Below are 27,740 nucleotides of genomic sequence, written 5' to 3'. Positions count from 1 at the left end.
CCTGCGTCCTGCCGGGGTTTGAACTGAGGTTTTTCCACTCCCCCCAGGGGGTGGACGAACGGGATTGAGCCAAACTCCAGCATTTGCTTTCGCGCTCGGACTTTCGAGTCCACCGGGACTCGGTGTCAGCCAGAAAGAGTGAAGTGCAGGCCGCAGTTGGAAAAGTTTTTTGATTGAACTCCGAACACTCCGGCCTCCGGATACCGAGAGATAAAGAGAGAGAGAGCGCGTGAAGAAGGTATGGAAGAAACCACCTTACCCCGAATGTGGTCCCGGAACCGGCCGCATGGCATAGACTGTAACGAGTGTATGTTATGGCCGGAGGTCGAATCACGGGTTTCCGCTCCTTCCGGCATTGCTGACGCCGCAAATGCAATTACAAGCACCGAGATATCGAGCCCGGTGAAGGTTTGCCCAAGACGCCTCAATTGTTCCGGGGCACATTAGGTTTGTTTTTATGCAAGCTTGTGAAAACTAGGAACTTTTATTGTTCCTTTAAAGGGACGGTTTTACATTTACTAAAAAAAACTAAGCTACACAGCTGTGTAGAAATTTTTTAAACTTTAGTTCTATAAATCTGTAATCCGTTAAACATTGAAACAGAGACAATAGATAAAAAATTGAAATTGAAAAAAATAGTTTCTTTAAAATAATCTAAAACGTTAAAAATTTCAAAAATATTTTGTAAAATCTACGACCAAAAACATCATCTACGACCAAAAACCCGACTATATCATACATTTTGTATGAAAAACTACGCAATTTGGTGCTTTAAGCTCTATAACTTTAGTCCGGGAGCTCATGGAACTCTGAGAATTAAAATGAAACAGTAAAAACTAAATGACAAAAATGAAAATTGAATAACTAACACCATGGAATGTACGAATCATAACAAAAAAAAACTATGATTTTAATGCGAAAACACACACCTTCATTCATAAACAGATTTTTAAATCGATTATCAAACAGATCTAAAACAAACAGACAAATTGATTAATTGAATAACTAACAACATGGAGGTACAAACTAAAACATAAGAAAAGCCTTCTAAAAATGTAAAACATACCAAAAACTGTGATTTTAATAACGAAACACACACTTACTTCATTCATATACAGATTTTTAAATCGTTTATCAAACAGAATGAAATGGATGTAGCGAATGAATGCCCCAGATCCATCGACATTTGAGTAGTATCTTATTTTGTCGTGTAGTATCTTATTTTTTTCTAGGAAACTAGGATTTCTACAAAATAATTTGATCTAAATGTTTAAAAACAGGCATTGGAGTAAATTTCACTCCGTATTTCATGAGGATAAATTTAAAAAGAATCAATTATCCCGACACAACAAACCCCTTAAAAGACAGTTTTGTTTGGTTTAAAGTAAGTTGATTATATTAGAATTCTAGCCACTCTTTTTGCTCCTTGAAATCCCATAGTATTTCCCAAGCAGATAGACTTCAAGGAAGTGCCCAGTACCACCGGGCTACGGCACGCTAAGTGAGAGGGAGAGTTATTTATTTTCCACAGCTAGCAAATCTTCCGCCGCGTGTGTCCCTCCGCTGTCCTCTCCCTCCCCAAGAGCCAAAATCCCCACCATCCCCGAGCCAATAATGCCGACCGGCCGTCGGAGGGATTGAGATCTCTTCAGGGAGCGGGTACAAAACTTTTCCCATCATCATTATTCCCCTATCTGGCCGCGGTGAGGATGTTGCGGCTAGACACCGCCTTTGCGCCCCGCGTGGCAACATACTTGCCGCGTGCATGAATCTCCCACCCGACCGTCCTGCACCGCTCCTTCCCCGTGAGCAAAGGGAGACCGCCGGGGGTTGGGGTTTAATTTTGATGAGATGATCCAACCCGGAGCGGATCCCTTCATCAACACCACCTAGCCCTAGCGGGTCGGCTACAGAGACCCGTCCCGTCTGGTTGTCGGTTCTGATTGCGAAAAAATTGACTCAATAATTGAGCACCAATTTACCACCCGGCTTCGGGCGGCATTTTGGCATTGGCCAAAAACTATGCCTTCGCCGGGGTCGAACATTTGGCAGCAGTCCCAAGTTATTATTAACCAATAAACGGATGGACCGGAAATCAAAGTCACTTAAAGTTAATCCTCGGCTAGGTGTTATTGATATAACGTCAATTTAATTACAACCGTCATTGGCCAAACTGCTGCCGATGCTGATTGCTGCCCCATCTTTCCAAGAACTTTGACCAACGGGCGAGGGCTACGACTACTGCACGAGATATTGATTGCGAATGAACACTTCCATCTGATTAAAATAAAATTACCTCAGCTCCAACAATACTGCTTAACAACCCGCTGTCCACTTTGGGTGCATTATCAATCAGTAATTGAAACATTTTAAAAATAACCAAACCGGATACCAGAAAGTGCATAGCGCATCTCCTACAAATATTGGAATAGTCCATCCTTTCACCGGTTGAGCTTTAATTTGTGCATCGCTGCTTTTAGTTTTTCTTCCTTCGCTCCCAGTTACTCTTTGGTAACTCCAATTCAATGTACCACTTTTTTTCTCGCCTGACCTGCCACCTCCATTGGAAATTTTAATAAAATCAACATGCGAAAAATTTAATTATCACCTCCTCCATCTCCTGTCCCACCATTTCTACGCCGCTCTCGTGGAAAATTTTTCCTTCATCCGTAACCAATCCTGCCCTCAAAACGTACTACCGGATAAAAGCTAGCCTAGCGTTCCCAACTCAGGCAGGTTGATGTTAATGATGTATTTGTAATGAACTTTAAATTACTTCTCCGGTGCGAGTTCTTCTATTCACATTCACATTTGGCACAAAGGCGTCGGTTTGCAGGGTCAATGATCCTTCATTCCAATTTAGATCCTAGAACCGAAATGAACTGGAGTTTTCACTGGAGTCTAGTGTTGCAACGTCATGTTACCGCGGAAAGAAATGGATTTTGTTTTACGTTCAATGGTATTGTTTCCTTCAAATGTACGCAATAAACATACCAATTACATCTCATCACAAAGGATAACCAAACAAAGGGAGCAAATCAAATGTATTGAACAAGTGTAGTTGTGCGTATACGCCGTGTTCACTATATTTGAACACACTTTTCAGTTTAAAAATCGAAGCTTCAAGCCTATTTAAATGCTTTTACAGTCACAGTATTCAGTTAGGTAATACGGAGATACAAAAGTTCGTTGAAGAACGTGCTATTTCAAAGCATTTTAGGATGAGAGAATCGTATGATTTTTGTGTTAAGCTGGAAAATGAAATGGCGAAATTTCAGATCCGTTGAATAAGAGCAAAAATATAGTAATTAAAGTCGTCAACGAGCTAATTCGATGAAAAATAAATCGTTGCATACGTTAATTAGCCCCCGAAATATTATTGTCTCCCCGGTTGACAGAAATTTGAATTGTTACTGCTACTATGTAGTTCCAGCAAGAGTCCCAGCAATCTGCCATGGAAAAACTTGCTGTAACTACATGACAGCTACAAATTTGAATTTTCGTCAACCGGGTCTACTATGACTGTAATTTTAGGTAGAAATGTCAAATTTTATTTCATTGCATTGAAATATTGCATCCGTCTATCCGCAGCTTAAACCAAACAAATATGCTGCAATAAAACGGAGGAGTTTATGTATTGGGAAAACGCAAAATCCAAAGAGCTTTGCAATTTTCCATTAAAAAGCATTAAAAATCAAATTAGATATTCTTGAGCACGCTGAAAAATTCTTTGTTTTTTTTTTGTTGTAGCTAAATTGTCCTGCCTTGCTGTCTTGCAACCTTCAGAATGGTAGGTTATTCGTCGTTAACTCCAACGGTAACACATATAGCAAAAGAAAATTTTACGATACCAGAGCGTCACTAAAGTCACAGTTTAGAGCAGGGGTCGGCAAAGTCCGGCCCGCCAACTGATTTTATCCGGCCCGTAAGAAAACTTTAGTGCTTTATACAAAAAGTGTTTAGTTTGTTTACTTAACAAAAAAGAAGATTAAAATTGTTGAACGGGGTATTTCTATTACATGTTGAAAAACAAAATGGAAATTCAACGAAAACAAGAATGAAAATGTTTAAAAAACTTGTACTCATTTACCCTTTTACCGAAATTTCTAACTTGTAACAACTATTTAGAAAGTTGATACACCATCTAACAGGATACTACTTTTAAAACATTAAATAATCGTTTTCAGGTATCCGGTTCGCGCTTTTGGTTTCCTTTTAATCATCTGGCTCTATTTAAAAATAGTATGCCGAGCCCTGGTTTAGTGGACTAAATACTGCACAATTTGTTTTCTCAACTGGTCGTCACAATTTGTTTAGAAAGAGTTTAGTTCATTGTAATTATATAAAATTAATTATACCATATTGTTATTAATTAGTAAGACGTTAATTTATTGTCAGCTTACTCACTGACATCAAATAGTCGCATAAAGTTTTATGAAAAAATATATTAAAATATTTAAAAAATAAAATAAATCCTCTAAATACGCTCGAGCATCTGGATTTTACGATTTAGGTTGTTTACTTCCAGTATTTAGCATTAGCATTTAAAACAACTGAATTGATTAATAATGAATAACTTAACCTACATATACATATACCACAATAACGCTAGAAGTTTACCCAAAACTGTGTCATTGGTTCTAGAAGGAAAATGGATGGAGAGACCCTCGCTAAAATATCTACATCGTGTAGAACTCTGCCTTCGAAAGTGCTCGAGCGGCTTCGAAGTGTTTCTAATTGTACTTTGGGTACACTTTGGATATTTGTCCTCAGTTTGTGCTTCAACAGGGAAGATAAATTCGTCACATCCCCAAATCACCATCACTCCCTTACATGATCATTCCTTTTTCAATTGCAAAGTGCCGGTAAGTTTACAAACTACGTCCGGTTGGATTCATTGCCGGTTCGAAATCGTTCGCCGTCGTTCGAGCTGATTTCGATTGAAATCACGTCCCTCCGTTCGAGCGGCTGAAGTTCGCCGCAAGTGATAGTAGCGCATTGTTCCGGGCCAGGGTGACTCTCTGCGGTCGGTATGATCACACGTCCCCTGGCAGGTGTACCCTAAGATGTGCCCTCTTGCCTCCTTCCAGTTCCAAGGATCGTTCTAGGTTTCGGTTACGCCGTTTCGGTCCACGGTCCAGCGGGACGCAGGGGCATCATACCCTGTATCATGCTTACCCTATCTGCACCTCATATCTCTAGTACCAACCGGATACCGTTCCTCATCTCGTTCCGTCCGCTCCCTCTTGGGCCAACCGTGCGGAAATCCAACCAACTTTCCTCCCAGCCGACGCTATGCAGCGGCGTCTTTCTTTTGCCACTTTAAGAACCTGCTGACATCGTTATGCATATTCCACCCCGGTGACGCCGGGTCGTGGCCGTAGAGATCCTAAATGATGGCACTCGCACTCCGCTCGGCTCTTAGCAGAACTGCATCCCGGACCGATCCGTGCGGTGTCCCGGAGTCCCATATGCTGCAAGACAGAACATTACCGGCCTCGGTCGGTCGTCATAGCGTGTTGCTGCCAGTGTTGTCGTTGTTGCTGGTGCCGGTGGCGTTGGGCTCTGACCGCACGGAACGGGCCACCCACCTGCGCGGGCCACCCTGGACCGGAAAACTTGTTCTCGCATATCCGCAAATTGGATTTGGTTCAAAAGTTTATGTGTCTGGGATTTGTTTCTCTCCCATTGTGCTGGTCCGTGTCCAGCGTGCTCCAGCTGCTTGGGCATTTGCGTGTTTTCGGTTGGATCCTTTTGGTTTTGGTACGTGTTCCCAGGGTGTGTGTGTGTGTGTGTGTGTCTGAAGAACAACGCAAGGAGAAGGCGGACCATATGCTAAAGGTGGGAAAGTTGCAGACATTATGGTGTTTTTCTTTTCTGTGTTCAACCGCTCCCATCCACCCTCAGGTACTTTTGGTTTTGGGTTTTCGGCTAGCACCGGAATAAACTGTTGTTATTTATCATCTCTTGACCATTTTTCGGACGCTTCAAACGATACAATTTTTCTTGTTTACCCCTTTCCTCCGCCATTTCGGTTGCGATACCGTTTCGCCGTTATTCAAAACGTTTTTTTTTTCTTCGTTTTGTCCACCATCTCTCTCTCTCTCTCTAGATAGATTCTGTAGTTTAGGAACCAAATTGGCTTCGAACGTTTCGAAACGGGCAAACATGCGGCTAAACGATTCACCATACCACTTGCTCGATGTATTTATTAGATTCCACCGCACGCGGAGTCGGTTGGATGCGTTTTTTTTTTCATTTCAAACCAGTTCAATATAAATCGTTTTCCCATCGGATTTGTTTTTCGCTTCTGAGCAGGGTTAAAGTGGAGAAATTTATAGAGTACGACTGTGGTCAAGCTAACCAAATAGTGGATAACATGAACTCAGAATATTAAATGGTAAAAATAAAGAAGTAAAAAGAAACAACATTTTTCCAAACCTAACAACCTTCCTATGGCTATAGTAAAGTGTACGTAAGGTAGAATAGAATCCATTGCTTGTGTAATTGACCAAATTTAACTGGAATGGGAATATTTCAACAAGATATTATCAAAAAAGGAACAATAAAAAGAACATGACATCGTAAGGTGACATTGTTGTCAGCAAATGAGTAATTCTCGTGAGCAACTACCGTATGCGTGATAATGTTTGAACCATTTAGCAATAACAAAATTTGAAATATCCTCAAAAATTTGTATTTTTTACCGAGTACCTCGGAATACAGCATGGTGGCCACATAAAACGTTCTTGCCTTTAGTTTTGGGGGCGTTTTGAGGGCCAGTAGATACCTTCGAGGATAGTTATCCAACCTTATCCCCGTCCAAGACCGTTTCCACCGGGATTTTCCTATGTCATCGACAATATGTTTTTGCGATAGTGCTACTTGGTCATGGTGCATGTGCTAAATTAAGTAAAACGTCGGTTTTTGTTCACAACCTATTTTGGTACGATTCAAGGATTAAGTGGATACAAAGAAAGCAAAGGATTTAGATGCCCGAAGGAAACGGGAACCATATTAGTACAATGGTGCAAACATTATCACGCATACGGTAATGATTAATTGATTTCAGGAGAATCGCAATAGCCTATATATGCCTTGATATTAGTTTTCCCTTTAATATGTTTATTGATATCCATATCCGTCATACCTTAATAAATAAAATAAAATAAATGTTCATTGATTTTACATAATTTGCTAAGTTTTATACTTCAAATCAACCACTTAATGTATTATTTTTCATACGGGATATACGTTCAAGTACTGAAGAAGTTTAATAATTTTGAAATAAATTATGAAATCACTTGATTGGGTGAAAATCTCTAACACAAATATCTGAATAAACAACTTTAAAGTGCATAGCCCGAAATGTACCATGTATAAGAATTATATAAACATAAAACATTCTGTTGAAAGCTCAGCTGTATGAGTGTTTTTGCACATTTAATTAGGTTCATTTTCACCAAGTTTTATTTTCGTTTGACAGCGCCGCGAAACGCTGCTTGCAAAATCTCCTTTCATGAAACGGCCCTGGTCAATGTGCCGCTTTTTCTTCGGACCCTTCCAGAAACTCGCATACATTCCCGGCGAAAGATTGCGAAATTCTGCGCATTTAACGATTTGCCATGTTACGAAAAGTTTGGTCCATTCAACTCTAACAAATTTTTCCCACTTTACCCTCCCCGAGTGCTCGCGGATAATGGCTCCTTCTCGGTAGCGGCGCTGGTTTTGAAGCTTTGGTCCGAAAATGTTATAAATGTCGACGAAATCCACCCGGTACGTGTGGAGTGGCGGTAGCGGAAGAAAACGAATCGTACAGGAATGCGTCGATATGGAAAACCCCTGCCCAGTGGCCGCAACCGCAAAGAAATGAAAATAAGCGGAGGGAAAAGAATCCAAAGTGCTGAAAGTTTTACCCCAAAACTTTCTACAAACGGTTTTCACTCGTCATAACGACGGGACGAAGCCGCGAGCGCCGATTTTGGGCGAGCGCTCATTTGCCTACGGAGGTCATCGCCAGGTGTGTGTATGTGTGTGTGTGTGTCCGGGTTGCGGTGGACGGACGGAAAACTTGTCGCGGCTAAGCGGTTCCTTCATTCAAAAACTTACCTACCAGCCAATGTTGGAGTCGTAAGAATTTTTCAATGATTTATAGTTTTATAGTTTGCATCATACGAAAAGCGAGAAGAAGAACGAGCATTTTCTCCACTGCGGCATGAAATGGTGCATACCGTTTTCACGGAACAGAACATTTTCACTATGCAGATCAAAACAATGATTTTTTGTGTAAGTTATAACGCTTGAGTTGCTTTTAGCAGTTCGGTCATGAGGATACTTTGAATGAAAACAGGAAAAAATTATGACAACCTACGGAAATATTTCAAAATCAACCTATATTTTTTATCTTAAACCCGTTAAGATTTTAAATGTTCTTCAATTTGGTCAGCTCCGAAACTTATTCCATGTGAATGTTTCAGAATACCTTCTCAGTTCTGACCTACTTTCATATTATTGTTTTCGTTAATTTTTAATTCTGTTTGTTTCGAACGAACCTCAGGAAATAAATTAAAATGTTTAAAATTCTTGAAAAATAATTTCTTTTCCATTTTTCAAAACATTAGAATCAGATCTAAAATAGAAATATTTTATTTTATTCACTCCACCTTGATAGCTATCTGATTTTATAAACAAATCAACCATAAATCATCTACCACGCAACATGAAAAAATTAAGTAATCAACTATCGTGTTCAAGTACAACTCCATGTTTCAGTTTCATTTTTCTCCAACCTTCTCCTAAGTACGATGGTGTTGGCGTGTTGGTCAGAGGCTGCATCTCATCTGTTATCTGTACTGTTCGTCGCTTTCAGCCGACGATCGCTTCAGCCAGCGTGGAGCCAACTTGATCATCAGCAGAGCCCCCAACGGAGCGGTCAGAATGATGGCTAACACCGTCACGATCAGCACGGTTTGGGCCTTCTCGATCTCCTCCGTGGCGTTGAGACTCCGGGCAAGATCCAGCGCGGCCGGTCCCAGCGCGGCCTGAACGGTGGCTTTGGGGAACCCGGAAAGCGTTACGTACGCCTTCTCCTTCCAGTTCAGCTCACTCCCGATGGTCGAGAGGTAGGAGAAAGTCAACCGAAGCTACCGGAAGAACAAGAAGAAAGAAATTGGCTGTAAGAGGGGCTCGTAAAATGTCCGCACCCGCGCGAAAAGACCTACCAACACCGCCACACCCAACGTGATCGCCCCGTACAGGACCGTCTCCCCGGCCAGGACGGAAAAGTTCACCTCCTTGCCGATCAGCGAGAAGGAAACGGGCTTCAGGAACTTCCACAGCAGGTCCAGGTACATGCTCACCTCGTTGCACTCCGTTGGGGGCCGCCGGCGCCACCCGGTGCCGGCCACGAACGCCGTCACGATGCATCCGAGCGCCCCGGCCGACGGATACCCCGCCACCTTGCTCCCCACCACCGAGAGCGTGCCGGCGAGCGCTGTCATCGCGAACCGCAACCCGTTGGTGTACTTCTGCGGAGAGTGTAATTAAAATTTTAATAAAAAGCTGCCAAACCGGTCGACATGCTGCCGGCCGCTTACCGCGCGATAAGAGGGCAGGTACAGCAGGGCGTAACCGCACGCCGTGCCGTAGGCGAGCCCGATGACGATACCGATCGGTCCTTGCAGGATCTGGCTGGTGAGATTTCCTACACCAACGTAACCGGAAATGGTTCGAAAGTCAGCGCACGGGTTGGTATGCTCACGGGGTGTGGGGGACCAACTTACCGGTGGAAAATATCACGCCCAGAATGACACCGAACAAGAAAATTGCCAGAACATCATTACAGCTTGTCATGGCGATGATTAATGTGTGAATTCCCTTATTCAGCCCGAGCCGTTCCTCCTTCAGCCGCAGCAGCACCGTTACGACGACGTTGGGCGAGATGGCCGTTTCCACCAGGCTGAGGGGAGGGTGGGAAAATGTGAGAGGAGCATTTTTCATTCCGTTCGCCAAGGTGTGAAAGGGAAATTTAAAATTTCAACGCATTTTTATCATTCTTTTTATCCGCTCCGGTCGCGTATGAAAATGAGTTTGGAATGGAAGTAGGGAAGCAACAGGGACCTACCCCAGATTGGACCCCGAGTTGACTCAAAGGACCTCAAAGCACGGATGCAAGCGGAGGGTTTCCCCCTACAACCAACGACCTCGAAGAAAATTAAACCCAAGACACCTCAAAGACGCAAAGCGAAGCAAGAAACGGATCGCATAACCAAAAACGGTGTGCTGCAAATGACGGACTCATAGCTTATGCCACCCGAACCCCTCGGGCCCCGGGGAAGCTTCCTCCCGGTCGATTCGTTCTTCGCGAGGGAAGTGGAATTGATTTCCTGTACCATGCCGCACACAAATCCATCTCACCCGTTTTCCTTTTTTTACCCCCGGACATTAGTTGGAAAGTGGTACTGGGTGCAATCCATTTAGGGCTCCCCTCGTTGGCAATGGCGCAATAATGAACCGTAACCTTCGGTTAGTCGTTCGTTTTCCTCGGGTAAGTAGTTGGTGTGTGTGTGTGTTTTTTCCTTTCATTTCATTTATATTTTCTTTGCTCTCAATGGCCGTTCTGTAAAAAACTCCAGCTTCAGCAAATGGTCCTGTTTTTAATGCATCGTTTTCTCACTTCACCTTGCTACCCCTTTTTCTTCCCCTCGGTGCCATCCAGGAACCGTATCCGTGGAATGGAAAATTCTTTTCTTACCCGCGTCTCCCACCGACACTACCCTCCCGCCCCGCGCGGATCCATATGCCACTTCCAAGGCGCTCGCACTTGCAACCGATGCTGGCGCTTCCGGCTCTCGGTTGAAACGGCCCGGAATGGAGGCCGGAAAAAAGGACCCTTCCCGAAGCAGGTGGGTGGCTTGTGGTAGGCTGTGCGCAAGTGGCCAACGGGGCAAGGAAAAACCCCGGAACATTTTCGAAGAAGGACCATTGTGAGCAGTTTCTTTTATGTGGCTTTTAGTACATTGCAACTTCCATTAGCCGCTGGTGCTGTTTTTCCTTTCTTCGCCCGATTTCCCTCCTCGCGTCAGGTGCACTCCCTCTTTTAAATCTCCGCCCCACCCCACCCCATCCCAACGGGGTCACCCTTTTCGGTTGGGTGCAAATCGAGGTCGAAAGTAATGCATTTAAAACCAAATTAAAGGATTTACCGATCCGACCCTTCCGTGAACCGCCTCTCCCACCTTCGGGTCGGGCGCACTTTTGTTGGCAACTTACCCGAGCAGAACGCCCCACAGCCAGGGCAGATCGAGCAGGTAGCGCGAGAGGATGGCCACGGTTGCCACCTCCGCCGCGGTCGGCACCAGGGTGAGTTGCATGATGAAACGAAACAGACTCCGCAGGGCGCCGTAGTCGAGCCCGAGCCCGGCCAGCAGCATGATGTTGACGAGGGCCATCTCGCGCAGAAACACCTCGAGCCGCCCGTACCCGCCAAAGTCCGCCCAGCCCACGTTGGCGTACAGGACGCCCCAGAACAGCATGCCCAGCATGTCCGGCAGCCCGGTCAGCGAGACCAGCACGCCGCAGGCCTGGGCGCCGACGAACAGGAACGCGAGCCGCATGAGGCCCCCGGTCGGGTGCGAGAGTTCCGGCGGCAGGATGGAGTACGCTATGGCCCAGAGGAAGCCGAACACGAGCAGCAACGCCAGCGGCTGCGAAATAACTGGCCAGTTTCGCTGCAGAAGGGCGGGGCAGCTGTGGAACGGACGACGGGAAGGGCGTTATTGTCAGCGATTACACCGGAATTAAGTTAAGACCGTGAAATCCCATTTTCCATCGACCGTTCGTGGCGGATTTTTTCCTTCTTCCTATGGAATCAAGCCACAACAATATTGCAAATGATAAAACAATTGAATAATTTTCTGTGTTTCAATAATGGTGATTAAAGAACGCGAACAATAAATAACAATACTTACGCTTTTCGAAATACCTACTATCCAAGTCTCAAAAACTATTCACAACTATTTCACAAATAAATTAGCTAGATTTAGTATAAGCATTGAAGTAAACATCATTTATTAGATTTGAGAAGAGGTCGACAAAGTCTGACCTGCATAATGATATATCCAGTCCGCCATTACACTTAAATCACAAATCTACATTGTTCAAAACACTAGTTTTGAACACTGGATATAGAAACCTTGCAATAAGTAATTTACAACATCAAGCAACATAAAAACAATGACAAATAAAAAATAAAAAATAATATAAGTAAGTAATATGAACACCTAACATGTTTCAAAATAAACAAAAAATGCACTATAACAACAAAAAACTAGAACAGCACTAAAACAATTTTGTTACTGTCAAATCATTTGACATGGGAAATGATGTATGCATGTATATGGCAAAATAAAAGTTCTTTTGAATTGATCTATTTCATATTGATTTCTAATGCCTTATTTTTTGAGTCTTTGTGGCCAGCCTTGTATAAAAACGTTTTGAATCTCTCTAGGTTTGAATTTAAGCGTTTAGGTTGATGCTTTATGGCTATAATTGTTCTGAGATTAAATTATTGACATGTTGATGATGAGTTCTAGTTAAACTTTGTCTAAACCGTTTTACTTTTACTAAACTTCGCTTTACTTTTCTTAACAAACTTTCATATCGACCCCATGGTATTCAGGCATGCATCATCCATAAACCGTGTTCACACTCTACTTACACTAAAAGGCATCGTTTGACGTACGCGAACACCCATTTAACGTTTTTGCTCAACTGCGAAGAGAGAAAACTACGGCTTGCTAGCCGAAACTGACAGTCACATCGGTTTGAGCGAAAACGTTAAATGGGTGTTCGCAAGCTTCAAACGATGCCTTTTAGTGTATCAGCTTTAAGAAGCTTTCCTTTAAGATAATATCATAGCCAAGATTAGTTACATGCATTTGTCATACACTGTATTTCAAATTAAATGCAACTGTATTTCACTTTTTAACTTGGACTAGTCAAAGAAACTAGTAAACTAATGAAAGTTATTAATCCTAAGCCGTTTTTTTTTATTTTAATTTTCCCATCTCTAATACGAAAGAGCATCGTGTGCTAAGAGCATCGTTTCAGTAGCAACACTAACTCACCTACTCACAAGTGAAATTTTTAAGGGGTACATTCCGTTGGATTTGTTATCCTCCTTTGGTTTAATTGAACATGCAAATCAAATTAGCAGCTGACCAGCGCCTTAACTAGTATGCCCTCTCTCAATAATGCCAATCAATTAAGCTAAACAAGTAAATGAAAACTGCAAACTTGCATGGCACAATATTTGCAATTCTCCTAAAAATGTTTACCATGGTTTTGAAGAACTTCTGTTTCGCTAAACTATAAAATTACATTTAATTCTACTCCAACATGTTTGAGGAAACACTCATATAAACCAAGTGTTAAAAATGTTACGGAACAATTAAGAATGTTGTCTGATAGTGAGATACGATTGTCAAGCAATAACATTGCAACCAAGCTTTGCTTGCAACAAACGGTGCTGTCGATGTGAGATCGCAATCTAATCGCATTCTCACGATGCTACCCAACATGCCGTCAACCGAAAGACGATCGTTTATCATCGAGACGCCGCGTCCACGATACGTTACCTGCGAGTCGCCGTTTGCCCATCCGGACTGCGTGCTGTGAACTTTGGCAACCGGGTCGGTTCCCCTCCGTCGTTCCTCACCGGGCACCAGTCCGTCGTAACGCCAGTCAACGGAACCGAACCGTCGCCGCCATTCGGGAGCTGCTGCTTGTCCAACGCCATGGCCAAATCGATCGACGGAATCGATGCCGCCGGGTTCGAGTGAGCAAACTGCTGTGACCTTCGGCCTTCCGGCGAGCCGCTTGCGGTGGGCTGCCCTTCTTCCACGACGCTTTCCTCAACCGATGTTATGTAAACTGCTCGCACGAAGCGGACCCGAACGCGCGTGGATACAGAAAAGGGCACAACATTAGCATCTTTAAAAAACTGTCACTCTGTTCGATGTTCGGAAGCCGAAACATTCTAACTTCCTCATTACTTTTCGCGGGCATTTCGGTCAAAACAAGCTACTTAAACACGCAAACTACTCGATTTCCGGATCACCTTCTTCCACCGATCATGCGGAGGGCCACACTGAGGTGTCAGTTCGCCAACCATCGCCGCCACTGTCTCCGTCGACGTTATCAATTAGGACTGATTAATTGTGAGACGACAGACTGCTGGTGTACTATCGCGAACCGGTTCGTATCCACACAAACACACACTCACTTACTTCTCGGAGGCGTCACCGCATTCATCGGACATCGGAGTCTGTCGTGCGCCGACTTTGATTGCGACTTTCACGTTGATCTCAGCCACAAATGAAGATGTTCCACGCGTTTCCACTAAGGCCGCACTTACAACAACATAATTCCACACCCAGTGTTGGACCAACATAGAGCCGGACGCGCCATCGGACGTTCGTTTTTATAACAAGCGGAAGGTAAAATACCAAACCAACATTTGCGGTGCAAAAGATCTAATTACATTTATCTTTATCTTGTGTTTGTCCAGCCAAAAGCATGCAACAAAAAGCGGCCCACTCGGCTGCGCACAGCTTTTTTGGCTTTGGTTTTATCACCCTGGCGTCGGTCTTTCAGCCATCCCTCCTTCTTTACATTAATGCCGCAGGGTTGCCCATTCCGGTTCGATTATCTTTGCCGGACAAACAAGTAGAAATATTTAAACAGCACAACACACAAAGCAAACTTCCCTTCGGCGTGGGTTGGGGACTTGCCGACGGAATTGCTAAATGATGGATGCCATGCAGCATGGTTCGGTCGTACTTCCAGGGTTAGTTAAAAAAAACCAAGGACCAAACCCTTCCGTCCCCGTTCGGCCCTTTCCCGGCAGAGTTTCCAATAAATTGGCTCCGATTCGAACCGGATGAATTTATGTATGAGCGCACCCCGTTCTCGATTTCCGCAAGATAAAATGGACCGAAAAGAAAGCACCTGGTTTAGGAGCTACCGGAACCGGCCCTCTCCCGTCTTTCGTGGTGGTGTATCAATGCACTTACCGAACCTACCCCTTGTCCGGCAACCAATTACAGTGAATATACCGGTGGAGGTAATTTGCTTTGCTACTTGCCAGCGGAACCGAAAACTTTCCATCCCAGGTGCGGTGTTTATTCGGCCGATCTCTAAACCGATTCGTTTGGGGGAACCCGGAATTATGCATCCCGGCCGGACAATCTGTCTCTTTCTCTCTCTTCCTTTCACTCGATTGCTGCATGCAGTTCAGGTATCTAATCGTCTTATAGAATTTGGTGATGTTACACTGGCTGCAAAACAACTCCACTTTGGTACTCGAAAAACAACCCCTGCATAAGGAAGGAAGGGGTGAAAGTAGGAGAGCAGGGGCTCCGGACCCATTCCACCAGCGAGCGTGCTGGTCAACCGGGAGCCAAAGGATGTGCGGTCAGTTGGCAAAAAGCGGCCGAAAGGTGAACCGCCGGCAAACCGGTTCTACCTCGAACCGCTCCGCTTTTGTGCAAAGCGAATGAATAAATGAACCATAGTGACATATAAGAGGAGAAAGAGACGGCACCGCACCGGTCGAGGACTCGAGTAGATCCTTTTTCCCCTTCTTCGGCCAACCGTACACACAGACACACACACAAACACATATTGAAATGCAATTCCTGAACCGTTGCATATATGCAAACGTGATACCGGAACAAACCTCAGGGAAACCCGGAAATTTGTGCTCCTTCCGGATGCTCCTGAATGGATGTGTGTGTATGTGTGGGTGTGGGTGATGATAATGGCGGCGGTTTGCGGAAGAAGAAGAGGAACGGGGGCCAGGTGAAACCTGGTTCGTTCGGGAACCGGGTATTGGGTGCGGTTGGCCAAACTGAAGATAGTTCTGCCATCGGAGTTTGCAGTTAGAAAATTTTCGGTACTTTTCCCTTTCATCCCCCTCCCACGGTCGTCCTCGATCCACCTCGAACCGTCCCGCTTCACGTTCACCTTTTTCACCTTTGAATTTGCGTTTTCATTTTCCACTGAACTTTTCCTCCACCTCCGCCCCGTTCATCAGGCCTTTTTTGCCCATCAGCCTCATCATCATCATCATCATCTGTGCGATGCATAAAATTGCACACTACCGAATCCCTCCCACCCCCATCCCATCCCCTCCTCACCTCCCGGCAGTGCCTAAGCGCATGTACAAATTCAACACAAAATATGAGGGGCTTTGATCCGGTCCTTATTAAATTTGTATGAATGGAAATACTTATGTTCGAACGACCTGCTTTGCGCTCCGGCACCGGCCAAAGCAGCCGGCCAGTAGTAGCATCAGCAGCAGCATCAGCAGAGGCAGCAGAGATCGATAGCTGATGTTCGGGCCGGTTGCCCCGGCACGGTGATTCGGTTCGGTGGGATTTTGCACAAAACTTTTGCTCCACCCTGCCACGATCCTTCCTATTTGCGACCGGCATGGAAGCAACAAATGGATGAGGGAGGAATGGGAGAAAGGGGCCTTTAAGTAGCATACGATGGATGGCATCACTACCCTTTTTCAACGAGAGCACCCAAAACCCGGCTTTTGCGTTGGCTAGAGACACTCGAACGAAAACCCATCCGATTTTATCATATTCATGGATGGGAAATCTTGCATACAGCCGATTTCGTCCCATGCCGAAAAGACGGCGTTTCGACGACGATTACGTGCGATTATTGTGCGGCGGGCAGCCAGTCAGCCCGGAAGTTATCCGCATCGAGTGCGGATCCATTAAATTTGTAGGACTGATTGGACTTTCCATCATCATCATCATCCTCGGCCCTCGTGTGTTTAGCGTCCCGGTCATCTTCCCATTGGAACAACTTTTGTTTCGCGCAACCATGCTTCGCTCGATACAACTGTCCACCGCAGCATTCCGCCAAACATGCCTCCAAAGTCTGTCCGAACATGCGATCGCAGGTATGGGTAAACTTTTATAGTTGCCCCAAAAACTCACTCGAGCTCACAGCTTGAGTTCGCGCGTCAATGCCGTGGCTAAGATGTTTGTGGTCGGAGGACTTTACGTGCCATCGCCGACGTAACCGCCCCCTGCTGGCTGCTGGATGAAGTTCTGAGTTCGGTTTAAACGTATCTCAATTCGGGGCAGAGGATGGGAAAGAAACGGAGATGCCATTAGCAGCGTTAGTTGTTAGTCTGCTAGCTACATTGGAGCACTTCCAGCAGGTGGTCAAAAAGTGTCTCGAGAAAATAACGTTGAAGTTAAGTAGAATTCTAGTTCATTAAATTAGTTTTCTTGTCCAATCGTTCTCACTGTTAAAAATTATGTGTTAAACATAACAAGAAATTATTACAACCATGCATGAACTTCTCTTAGAAAAAGTCAAGTGTTACTTCTTAGGCAGTTTTGTCCATCAAAAGGCATTTTTTAATTCTGTTGATATTAAATAACAAACGGAAAACCAATTTTCTTCATTCTTTTTTATGCTTATGGGCGATGTTTACCCACTAATAGCTTCGTTAGTCCCATCAAACATTATTAAACATTAAGGCAATTATTAAAATTTAAAAAAAATAAAATATCAAAAACAATAACTCATGAAAAAAGGGATGTATTTCAATAATTGAGCATTGGTGGAATAAAACATTAAATTTTTGAAAGGATCATAAGTTTAGTAAAAGAATATGTTGCATATTAGTTCGCAGAAAAAGAAATGAACAAGCACTCAATGCATTTAACATTTTTAAGTTAAATATACCTAGCGTTTCCTATAAGAACTATCAGCGGTTGTATCAGCAATTATAAGATTGGAATCATTAAAATATACAAAAACTTCAAAACATTGAACAGAATAGAAAAATATTTTCCAGAAACGTGTTTTCAATGAGATTGTTGACATTTACTTGAAGTAAAAAATGACAAAATTACATTTACTTATACAATTCCATTCAGATTTCGGTGCGAAGTGATTAAAAAAATAAAACCGCCTTTGAATTAGTCTATCCGACGATATACCGTTGGAAATAAAAACACATCATCGGAGAATAATTCTGGCCACCGTGCGATGTACTATCCGATCGCATTCCTCTTGCGAAGTAGAAGAGCACGGAAGGAAACCGTAACCGTAGCGGAACCGTGTAACGTCTGACGGAAGAAGGTAACGAATTTTCACCCGGCGCACACACATTTCCATTGGCCATTGTTAAAGCCCTCCCAGTCCCCCGGTGATACGGCGCGAGGGCGGGAGGATGGATGGCTGCGAACTGCGAAATCGGAAAACCGAAAGGGCGAAAGCTAATGAATTGAAGGTGTGAGCGGTGGTTGAACGTCGGCAAGGACGCCAGCCAGCGGACCATTCCGCAGATAAAGAGGCCGAACGGGTCGAGGTCAACCATTAGATGTAGAAGAAGCGGAAGTGCAACGAGGCATTCCTCGCTGCATTCGCAATCCGGCAACGCACGGGTTCTTCTTTTCACCGGCGAGCTTTTCCACCGAGAGGATGTAGAACATTCCATAAAATTAATTTTAATTATCACAACGAGTGTCGTCGTTTGGAAGAAACATTTTTATGCTTTTCCGACACATACATAGCGCCAACCGGGTAACATTTCACCTTTTTACCTCGGAATGGCTGTCCGGGATTGTTTTTTTTCTTTTCCTTTCTTTCTTGTTCCACCGGTGTTGTTCCTTTCCATTTCCACTCCATGCCCTCTGCCGGGACAACATACGATACCGTCGAAGGCTCGGAAGCCTCTTAGTGTTTCGTAAAAGGTAAAACACTCGCTTGTTCCACGGCACAATCGGATCCTCTTCCATTCGGGACGCCCACGATCGCGGAGATAGTTGGTTACGAGCGAGCGCCAACTTCATTCCATTTCTTTCCCATCCATCCTTCCCATCGGATGGGTCCTACGACACCCAAAACCCACCATATCGTGCCGTGTGCGAAGACACCGCGGTGTCACATTAAAAGTGATAAATCTGCACGAAAAACTTCACGTGCAGGGACGCAAACGAATGCGAACCGAACGAAAAAACCGAGGGCCAAAGTTTGCCTTTAAATTTTACCAAATTTTCGACGGTTTCTTAATTTTTCGGCTAGTCTTTTTTTTCTCCATCGGCATGTCTTCCCATAAATTGCTTTTTTCGTGCCACGTGCTCGGTCGTGCAAGCGTGTGTAGGTCTCTTCCGTTTTAGGCCACGAATAGACCACTCCATCGAGGGTACCTGTCTGATATTAATTACCTACCTGAGACCGTTACGACACCCGCGACCCCACGGTTGTTCCTCCCCGGTGACATTTCGTCCTCGCCGTTCGGGAAAGCGGGAAACACGGTTGCCTTTTCTTCCCAAAGGAAACGGTGTTAATGGTCGTATATTATTTTTCCCCGATAGTTCCTTATCGTCCTTGCTTCCGACTTGGGCGCCCAAGTGCCAGGTGAAGATGAACACGTCTTTTACGTCCGTCCCCAACCCGATCGTCGACCAGTGTTCAGTAATAAACATTTATGACGTTAATTCCGCATGATTGTACTCCCCTTTTTTCCCCCGAAACGGCCCGAAAAGGTTGCGGGAACCTTTTTTCTCCCATCTGCCTTTGGTTCCAGGTTCTATTGGTGGAGGAAAAAATTGGCAAATTCCACACGATGCACACGGCGTGGCACGAGCCGGACGACACATAAACCGGATTACGGTTATTAGGGTGCCAATATGTGTCCACCGGCTGGATTTTGGAACTCCGCTCCGGAATCGAGTACGCGAGGACTACCTGGACGTTAGGAACACGCCACCCGGAGGGTCATCGGTGCGCATCGAGACAACACTCACTACGTGACACTCCGTTTGCCAGGCGGCCAAAACCCTTTGCACGTTCGCTTTTCACTGCGCCAATTTTCTGGTGCGATTTGTTCGAAGGGTTCGTTTCCCCGAACTGCGTGCCGTCCGGGAAAAACGCAGTAAAAATCAACACTGCATACATCATAAATGGGGTTCATGGGGGAGGGGAGGTCCAACATACCCGGAATCGATCAAATGGGAGTGGAGAAATTTACTAACCTTTCCCGCCTTTCCTAGTCGCGACAGGCGCGTGAAATTTAACAGCGAAATCGTAAAATGGAGCGGAAATTGTATATTTTCGCCAATTTTTCGTTCCGGTCCCCGGGGTTGTTTTTATTTTTATTTTTATTTTTTTTTTTTGCTTTTCCCATAACCGAAGCGAACGGTGCAGAGCATAAATTCTGGCCCCGCCGAAACACTGCCGGAGCGGAAAAAGGGATGATCACGTTCCCTAATGGATCGTGGCGCGCGAAAAGAGGAGAAAAAAAAACCGACCGAACAAATACTGAACCGAAAATGGCAAATTCTCACCGCCCTACTCCTAAATCGTGTTAGTGGTAGCCTTTTTTTCCCCCCACTCAAGTACGACGGGGGTCAATATACATTTTTCATCCTCGCCGATCCGCAAACCGGGCGCACGAAGATTTTCCTGCCACGTCGGTCCTAATGGGTGCCACGGTTTAATTAAAATCTTCTTTTTCACGTCCCTTTGCGTGGGCGCGGGAATATGCACGATCGGTCGCACGGAAAATGGTTTCGTTTGTCCCAGAACGGCACCAAAACCAACGAAAAGCGGAGCATTTGGCAAGATAAAGCACTTGAAATGGCCACTTTTCCGGTCCGCGCCGAAAAAGAAAATTATGACAAAACCGTAGATTAAAATAGATCGACCAAGAACCCGCAACCCGCGGAAGTCGGGGTTGGGTCCCACCGTGCGATAAACGGCGAGATATCATTTACGAGTGTCATCTATCACTGCCGCGAACGGTTTTCCGCCGAGCAGGTTCCTTCCCGGCGTCGGCACTTTCGGCGCACCGAGCGATAAACTTTCCTTTCCGAATCCAATCCCGCCGAGATGATCCGTTCCGTGGAAGAGCTTTTCCACTCTCTCGGGGTGGCAAGGGGGGAGGAAACCACGGGCCACTTGGCCTCGGGCTGTAGTAGGTGGACACGTCGTGCCGTGTTTCGGGCCAAGATCGGCGAAGATAAAAATAAACAGCATCCTCTTGGGGTTCCAACTCGAGAGTGCCGTGAAGTTTGACTGACAATCGAAACGATGGCGAACGGCATGTGCGCGGGAGAGACGAGTGGTAAGGAGAAAGCCATTTTAAGGACACTTCCTAACCTCAAACTCACACTTGCACGGAGCCAACCGTACCGACCGTTGGTGCCCAGCTCACTGGAAACTATGACATCTTAATGTCCCCGGTGGCGTTCTCCTTCGGAATGAAGCCACTCCGGCTTACAGGGTCTGCCCATGTCCTCCTCCAGACTCCTCCGGCCCCCCACTCGCAGTCAGTTAGTCCGGTTTCCTTTCCGGTACGGCACCGGGTTCTTTAATTACCGCAAAAGATGACAATCATTATTAATTAAGTGAGGGAATAGAAGTAAAATATAATCCAACGAACGTGTCCTGTGCGCCTCGATACTACCGTGTCATCAAGGGCGCTCACACATACACACCAACACATACACACACATTCACTTCTCCTTAAATTCCCGGAAGTCCAGCTCGGACGATGCCAATGAAAAAGACATTTTGTCCCGCTTCTCTGATTCAATCCTTTCCCTTCGTTCGTTTTGCACCATTTTGTTTTTTTTTTTTCAAGAGGAGCAAAAAGGACACGAAAAGGAACCCGCCCTGGATGGTGGAGTAAAAAAGGGGTTTAACCACAACCGGGGAATGCGGACCCCCTGACCAAGGGCTTTGCGATAACCCTGCAGTCGATTGAGAGTCCATGAAGGGCGCCCGGTGACCGAAAGGACACATTAAAAGGATAAATACTAAATGGAGCGCGATGCAGAGTGTTGCGATTTATGCACTCAATTTGGTTGTGCAGTGATTCTCAAGGCTTGTGGCACCTTGTGATCTGTTCGGTCGTTATGAACCCTAAAAACTTAATATGCATAGACCTTACGAGAGGTTCAGAACATTTCGGCATTTATACTTGTGATCGTTTATGTTCGAGTATATGGTAAAAATTTCATTCAAGATATTAGTATCACACGTCGCACCAAATCCAAAATTTCTAATGATCCTCATCAAAAATAAACCGAACCAGCTCTAATGGTTTTGCAAATAACAGACTGTATTTTATAGTTATCGAGTAATGATTCAATTATGGCAATAATTTCCCAGAAGCACCTAATGCTAATCATTTTGACACCAAAACAAAAAGATTTATTATTATGCAATAAATAACTATCGACATTATTGATTACAAGCAGACAAAATCAACGACATATTGGTATGCCTATAAGGAAAGTGATATCGAGAGCTACTGAGAAGGTCAATAGTGAATCATCGTCGGCACGTAATCATTCTCTTGAGATTGAATGTAACACCAATCTTGTGTCTTCATGACGCGCGTTTCAATAAATCATTTTAAAAGTAAAAGTACGTCCAATTTAGACATTGTCTATCTTCAGAACAAGCCAGTTATTTAGAATTTGTAACACAGCCTTTATAACGTGCCTGAACGGTATGAACATAAAACATGTGTTTCAATGCTAGAACTAAAACTATAAAATTTCTTTAGTTAATGATCGGTAATAACAAACATGTCGTACACCAGAATATTTGGGTTTCATGCCCACACCACAAAGTAAAAACAAAACAGTTACAAAAAGTAAAAAGTAAACACGTTTGAGAATCTCTGGACAAATGTGACCTTGCTAGGTAGGAGATGGGAAAGCCGGTAGGAACCAATTGGCCATTACCTTCGAGATACTCGGCTTGGAAATGACGGTGTTCACTAATGATGTTTGTCCGTTTAAGAACCGCGATTGGCGTGTTCGATAAGAAAACACGGACCAAAGACACCAGAAAAAGGTGGCACTTTCGGTTTTAAAAACTGTGTTGGTTTCCTTTTCAAATGGTTCCAAGAAAGTAATTACACCTAACTACTACTGGGCATTTTTATATTTTAATGTTGAAGATGAAAAAGATGTACCATCTAAACGGTTGATAAAAATGAAAATCTTTATGAAATATGACACAGTGATGAATTAAAAAATAAAACAGAAAGGAGATGTTAATAAAATTAGAACGAATTATTGAAGGATAACATGACAAAGAAACAAATCCCTCATTTTACAATAAAATGCTAAACCTCACGGAACGTTGAATGTTGCATTCAAAACAATTATTCGACATTTTATAGCTGCCTCATAAAAGATGTGCGTTCGGAATGTGATCCAATCTCCGAACAAGGTGCCTGGTCGCTCCCGGAGTGTCACATCCAACTCCCCTGACATGGCCCATAAATCGGATGTCACAAACGACGGGATAACGGTTCGCGCGGGCACGTGACAGGCACCACACGCGCGTCTCGCGTTCCATCGGCATCCAAGGGCGGTGTCTAGTTCGAGATCTTTGCAAAAATCGCTCCCGGAAAACCACCTCTTCCCAGGCGAACGAAGGGACGCAAACGGCCAATCTTTTCGGGGGTGTCTTAAATTTCGCCATTTTTCACCTGCCACCGAATCTGCACGCGCTGGATGCCGTGGCCGGATCGTACAGGGCGAAGGAGGGAGCGAGAGCCGTGGCACCTTGCGGTAATGTTAAACCAAAATTTATGGCCCGGTATCAGAGTGTCACGCGGGATGGGTTGCTTTGGCGCGTCACGCGGCAAACGGTTCCGGCCCCGTTCTCCAAGGCAGGATGCAGATGATAGTTGCGGACGCAAAATAGTGAGATTTCAAAACGGATCCACCCAGCGATGCCTTGCATCGATTCCCCCGGTCCTCGGGCAATCCCCAGAACTGTTGCCACCAAACAGCATACGCTCGACCCTCTTTCGAGCAAGCTTTCCTGTGGCATAATTCTGACACTGATATTCAAGCGAGGTTCTGTGCGAGCTGCTGCGCAACGTCCAAGATGTTCCACCGAGACTTCCGTCTTCTAATAAAAGGGGGGGAAGTAAAATCCTCCTGTTTACTGTTGTGCTTCTTGATGGCACACCGTACAACGCCATTCGGGTAGCAGCTGGTTTCGGGCAAAAATGCATTCATATTCCAACCATAAATTTATCACCTTCACTGACGCTTTCCGTGACCTGCAATTATTTCTCGGTTTTACGCGTCCCTTGGGAGGGCGTCCTGGCCGGGTCGTGTTTGGGGTGCGATGGGGAATGAAGGAGGTGCATGTTTGTTTGTTGGCGAGAATGTTCTTATTTTAAGACAACTTTGAATGTACCCAGGGGGGGTGTGCAAATTTTCCTCGTTTTGCTTTCTATCAATTGCTGGGTTGAGTGCCCCTTTGATGAATCTTTCATACGTGTGGGAACCGCTAAAGCCGGTCACCAGCTTGCGTGAGACTGCAATTATCTGATTATCGCAATTATCTTTACTGGACGCGAAAAACGACGGTTCCTAGCGGCGCTTGGGGGACGGATTGGGCGTGCGGATTGTTAATCGTTTTCTTGTTGAGTCAATAACGACTGCCTAATGAGCTCCGTTTCGCGGTCGGATGAAAAGAAGCGTGCCGACAGCTGGTCGGATGCTTACGAGGAGGGTCTGGCGAGCGCGTTTAGCTGAGACCATTTACAACCGATGCCCCGGTTTCTAGGAGGGTATTTAATTTTTATTGGCTACCATCAAAGCCAAGGTCGTATTATTTGTGACCTTCTAGATAATTTCTTTTCATTTAAAAAGTGAACTCATTGAAAGAGGTTTGTTTTTTGTCAAGGATTTATAGCCTAACAATTTTGTTCAATTTATACAAATAAGTGATACGAAGACTCATAAAACCAGGTTTGATTATCCTTTTTCTGATCTTAATTTAAAATTACTTTTGAAAATACACAAAGAAAATTGTATTTAAAAGGGGTTTCTTTAAAATTTCTTAAAACTGCGCTTCAAGTTAAGCTTTATTGAATTGAGTCTATATGATGAAACATTCATTCTTTAAATACATCTAGAACCAATGCCTTAGCGTTTTTTTCTTGAAAACGTTTGTTATCTCTGCCTGTTGATCAATAAACAAAGATTATTTCAACACCGACAGTTTGTTGTTTACGGGAGGCATATTGTCAAACGCATTTTTTTTCAAACATGGTTAACGCATTTACTTCATGAAATGTGTTGCCACATGGTTTATCTTTATTGCTAAAGCTTACCGGTGTTTGAGCTGCAAACGTGCGATGTTGGGAGCTATAATTAAACATGTGAAATAAACGAAATGAATCAAGGCAATAACAACCGAAACATACAGCAAACTATCTAATATTCGTTAATGTAAGTACTGATGTCGAACACTTTTCTAAATTGCTTACCACAATAGTATATTTCGAAACAGCGGTAGTCTGATTTTATGATCTCAACATCAATGAAAACAATGCGGCCGCGAAAGCATCCTTCGCGATCAAAATCAATAGAAAAGAGGTCGCAGCATACCGTTTAACGAGTCAAAAACCGTGGGAATATGTTTGATAGTTGGTTTGAACTTTGTTTGCCAATTACGAGCACCCAGAAAAGTGGGGTAAAACTGCAAATTAGGTATGTTTCATCAACAGATCAAGCAATTGAGTAATTTGGTATATGTTCTGGACGAAGGCTGCCCGAGAAAACCATACAATTTAATTTCGCTAATCATGGCGACCAACATGATCCATATTCCATGACTTCACACAAAAAAGCAGTTTCTATCCACGAGATCATGGACACTATGATCCATAATTTCTATTTACTTATTTCGTTTAAGAGGTTTTAGCGAAGATCTCCCACATACTGCAAGTATGTTTGTAACCACTTTTCCAACCAACTGTCACAACAACGCCAGGGTAGAAGATTGTTTTGACCCGACCTCTCTTTTTAATTAATCTTGTTCGCGATCTTGCTTCTATTTGTCAACATAGTACCAAAGCCAACCGCCAGGAGCGCCACAAGAAACGTAATATGAACTGTGGCTTTTTTTTTTAAATAATTGGCAATTTTAAATTCTTTTGCATTTGAAAACAATTTTTCAAAACGTATAAATAAAATAATTTTACGTAAAACGAAATTGCCGGAGACTTTCCATCTTAAATCATACCCATAGCTCATCAAAAATGAATAAAGGGATCGATCGTCGAATGTATGTTGCCGTTCTTTGTAGGTCATGACTTTATCCGTTATCAAGTAATAATAACGATCGTTACAGGGGCAACACTAATAGCGTGAATGGTGTTATCAGTGTGTTGTTACGCCGGAAACTTTCTTACTCTCATTACTCTTTGCAAATAAACTGCAACCAGTTGCTAATATTAAGCAGCAAAGATGGTCTACATATCGAGTTGCAGTACAAAGCCAATAGTTGCATTTGGTTGTTCGCAATCAATCCTCGATTGCGCTCATCCTAATTACATTAATGTGACACTTGATTTTTCAAAACTCTTTTTAATTAAATTCTATCCACAACTTCCGCTGAGATTAGATTATTTGAACAGCCTTCCCATGTGGAGTATGTTTTCTTACAAAATACATCGTAGTCTACGCACTTCATTCCGTCTGGCCAATGGAACCATTTCTTTCCCACAAACAATGCACGGACCAATGGCCTTTGCTGCCTTTGCCCTACCTGACGGCCACCACGGACTGTGACAGTGAAAAAACTGGCTTGTCAGCAGTTAAAATCCTTCCCGAAAGCCTCCCCAGGTGGCGGCCCACCGGACGGTTTGTAAACAACCGCGAGCATCAAGTACCCAGCGCAGGTGTGCGGGTCAAGAGGTTTTTCCAACCCCCCCATCCAAAACGCCGATGCAGCCGGGATTTGGGATTTATGCCGTATTTACGGTAAACCTGGTACGTCATCGATCGGTCACGGATCGGAATCCCCCACCGACGTATGGGGGGGAACCACGAGAGAGTAGCGTACTCCGAACGTCGATTACGTATTACTAAACCGGTTTTGGGGTGTGTTCCCGCACGCAGCCGGGGAGTAGCTGGTGGCTGCTGGCGGGACTTTCATCATCGCGGCCAACAGGCGAGGGGGCGGGCGCGTAAGTCACTTTTGTGGCTCGAGAAGTGACTCGCTCGGTCCGGACGGCAGTTGAAGAGCGATCGTCAAACGCAGCGGATGGTGTGCGCCGAGGGTTTGAAGTGTAAGCTGTCGGTTCGGAGTGTTCGGGAGTGTAAATGAGTCTCGGGTAGGATTGTGGCGCCGTCGTTTGCGTTTGTTAAGTAACGGACGTTACAACGTGAGGAGCCGTTTATTAAACGCACCATCGTCGGTAGCGTAACCGATCCGATTCGTCGACCCAAATTAATACCGACCATTGGGAGTGAATCCGTGCGGACATATTTTTTGCTGCCTTTCCGAGTGTTTTGTGTAAGTGTATCTTTGATCGATGGTGTGACCTATTTCCTTCCCCGAACCATGGCTATCGTGTTAGTTGGCCAAAAAACAAAACCAAACCGATGGTGGTAAATCGTACCTCGTTCGTGCCAAATAAACACCCAAACGGAGTGCAGTGAAGAAGTACATTGTTGATGGTGGTCAATTGCATCACTGCAAGCGCATACTTTCTCTCGACCATCGAGCCCCCTTCCCCCCTCGAAACCCATCTATCTGGCCTATGACATAAAACAGACTCGGACAGATTGGACCGAGTACGGACGTACTATAACTTCGCGGTTCGCTGACCACGTGGGAATCAGCCGCTGGAAAATCAATCCCGCCCGCAGAGG

At 44.5% G+C, this 27,740-nt stretch overlaps 1 protein-coding gene across 1 annotated transcript; it reads right to left on the bottom strand.

The window, feature by feature from the left end:
- Nucleotides 1–8,843: 8,843 nt before the first annotated feature.
- Nucleotides 8,844–14,313, bottom strand: LOC131261231 (sodium/hydrogen exchanger 9B2). Its single transcript, XM_058263213.1, has 7 exons — nt 14,289–14,313; nt 13,638–13,932; nt 11,272–11,748; nt 9,783–9,958; nt 9,597–9,703; nt 9,222–9,527; nt 8,844–9,143 (listed from the first exon to the last, which is right to left on the bottom strand). Exons 1-7 carry the CDS (start codon nt 14,311–14,313, stop codon nt 8,844–8,846), a joined length of 1,686 nt encoding a protein of 561 aa, XP_058119196.1.
- Nucleotides 14,314–27,740: the final 13,427 nt, after the last annotated feature.

The sequence above is a fragment of the Anopheles coustani genome, chromosome 3 (assembly GCF_943734705.1).
Source record: "Anopheles coustani chromosome 3, idAnoCousDA_361_x.2, whole genome shotgun sequence".
NCBI lineage: Eukaryota > Metazoa > Arthropoda > Insecta > Diptera > Culicidae > Anopheles > Anopheles coustani.
Note: the sequence above shows the minus strand (reverse complement) of the source record. Positions and strands in the feature narration are given on the sequence as shown.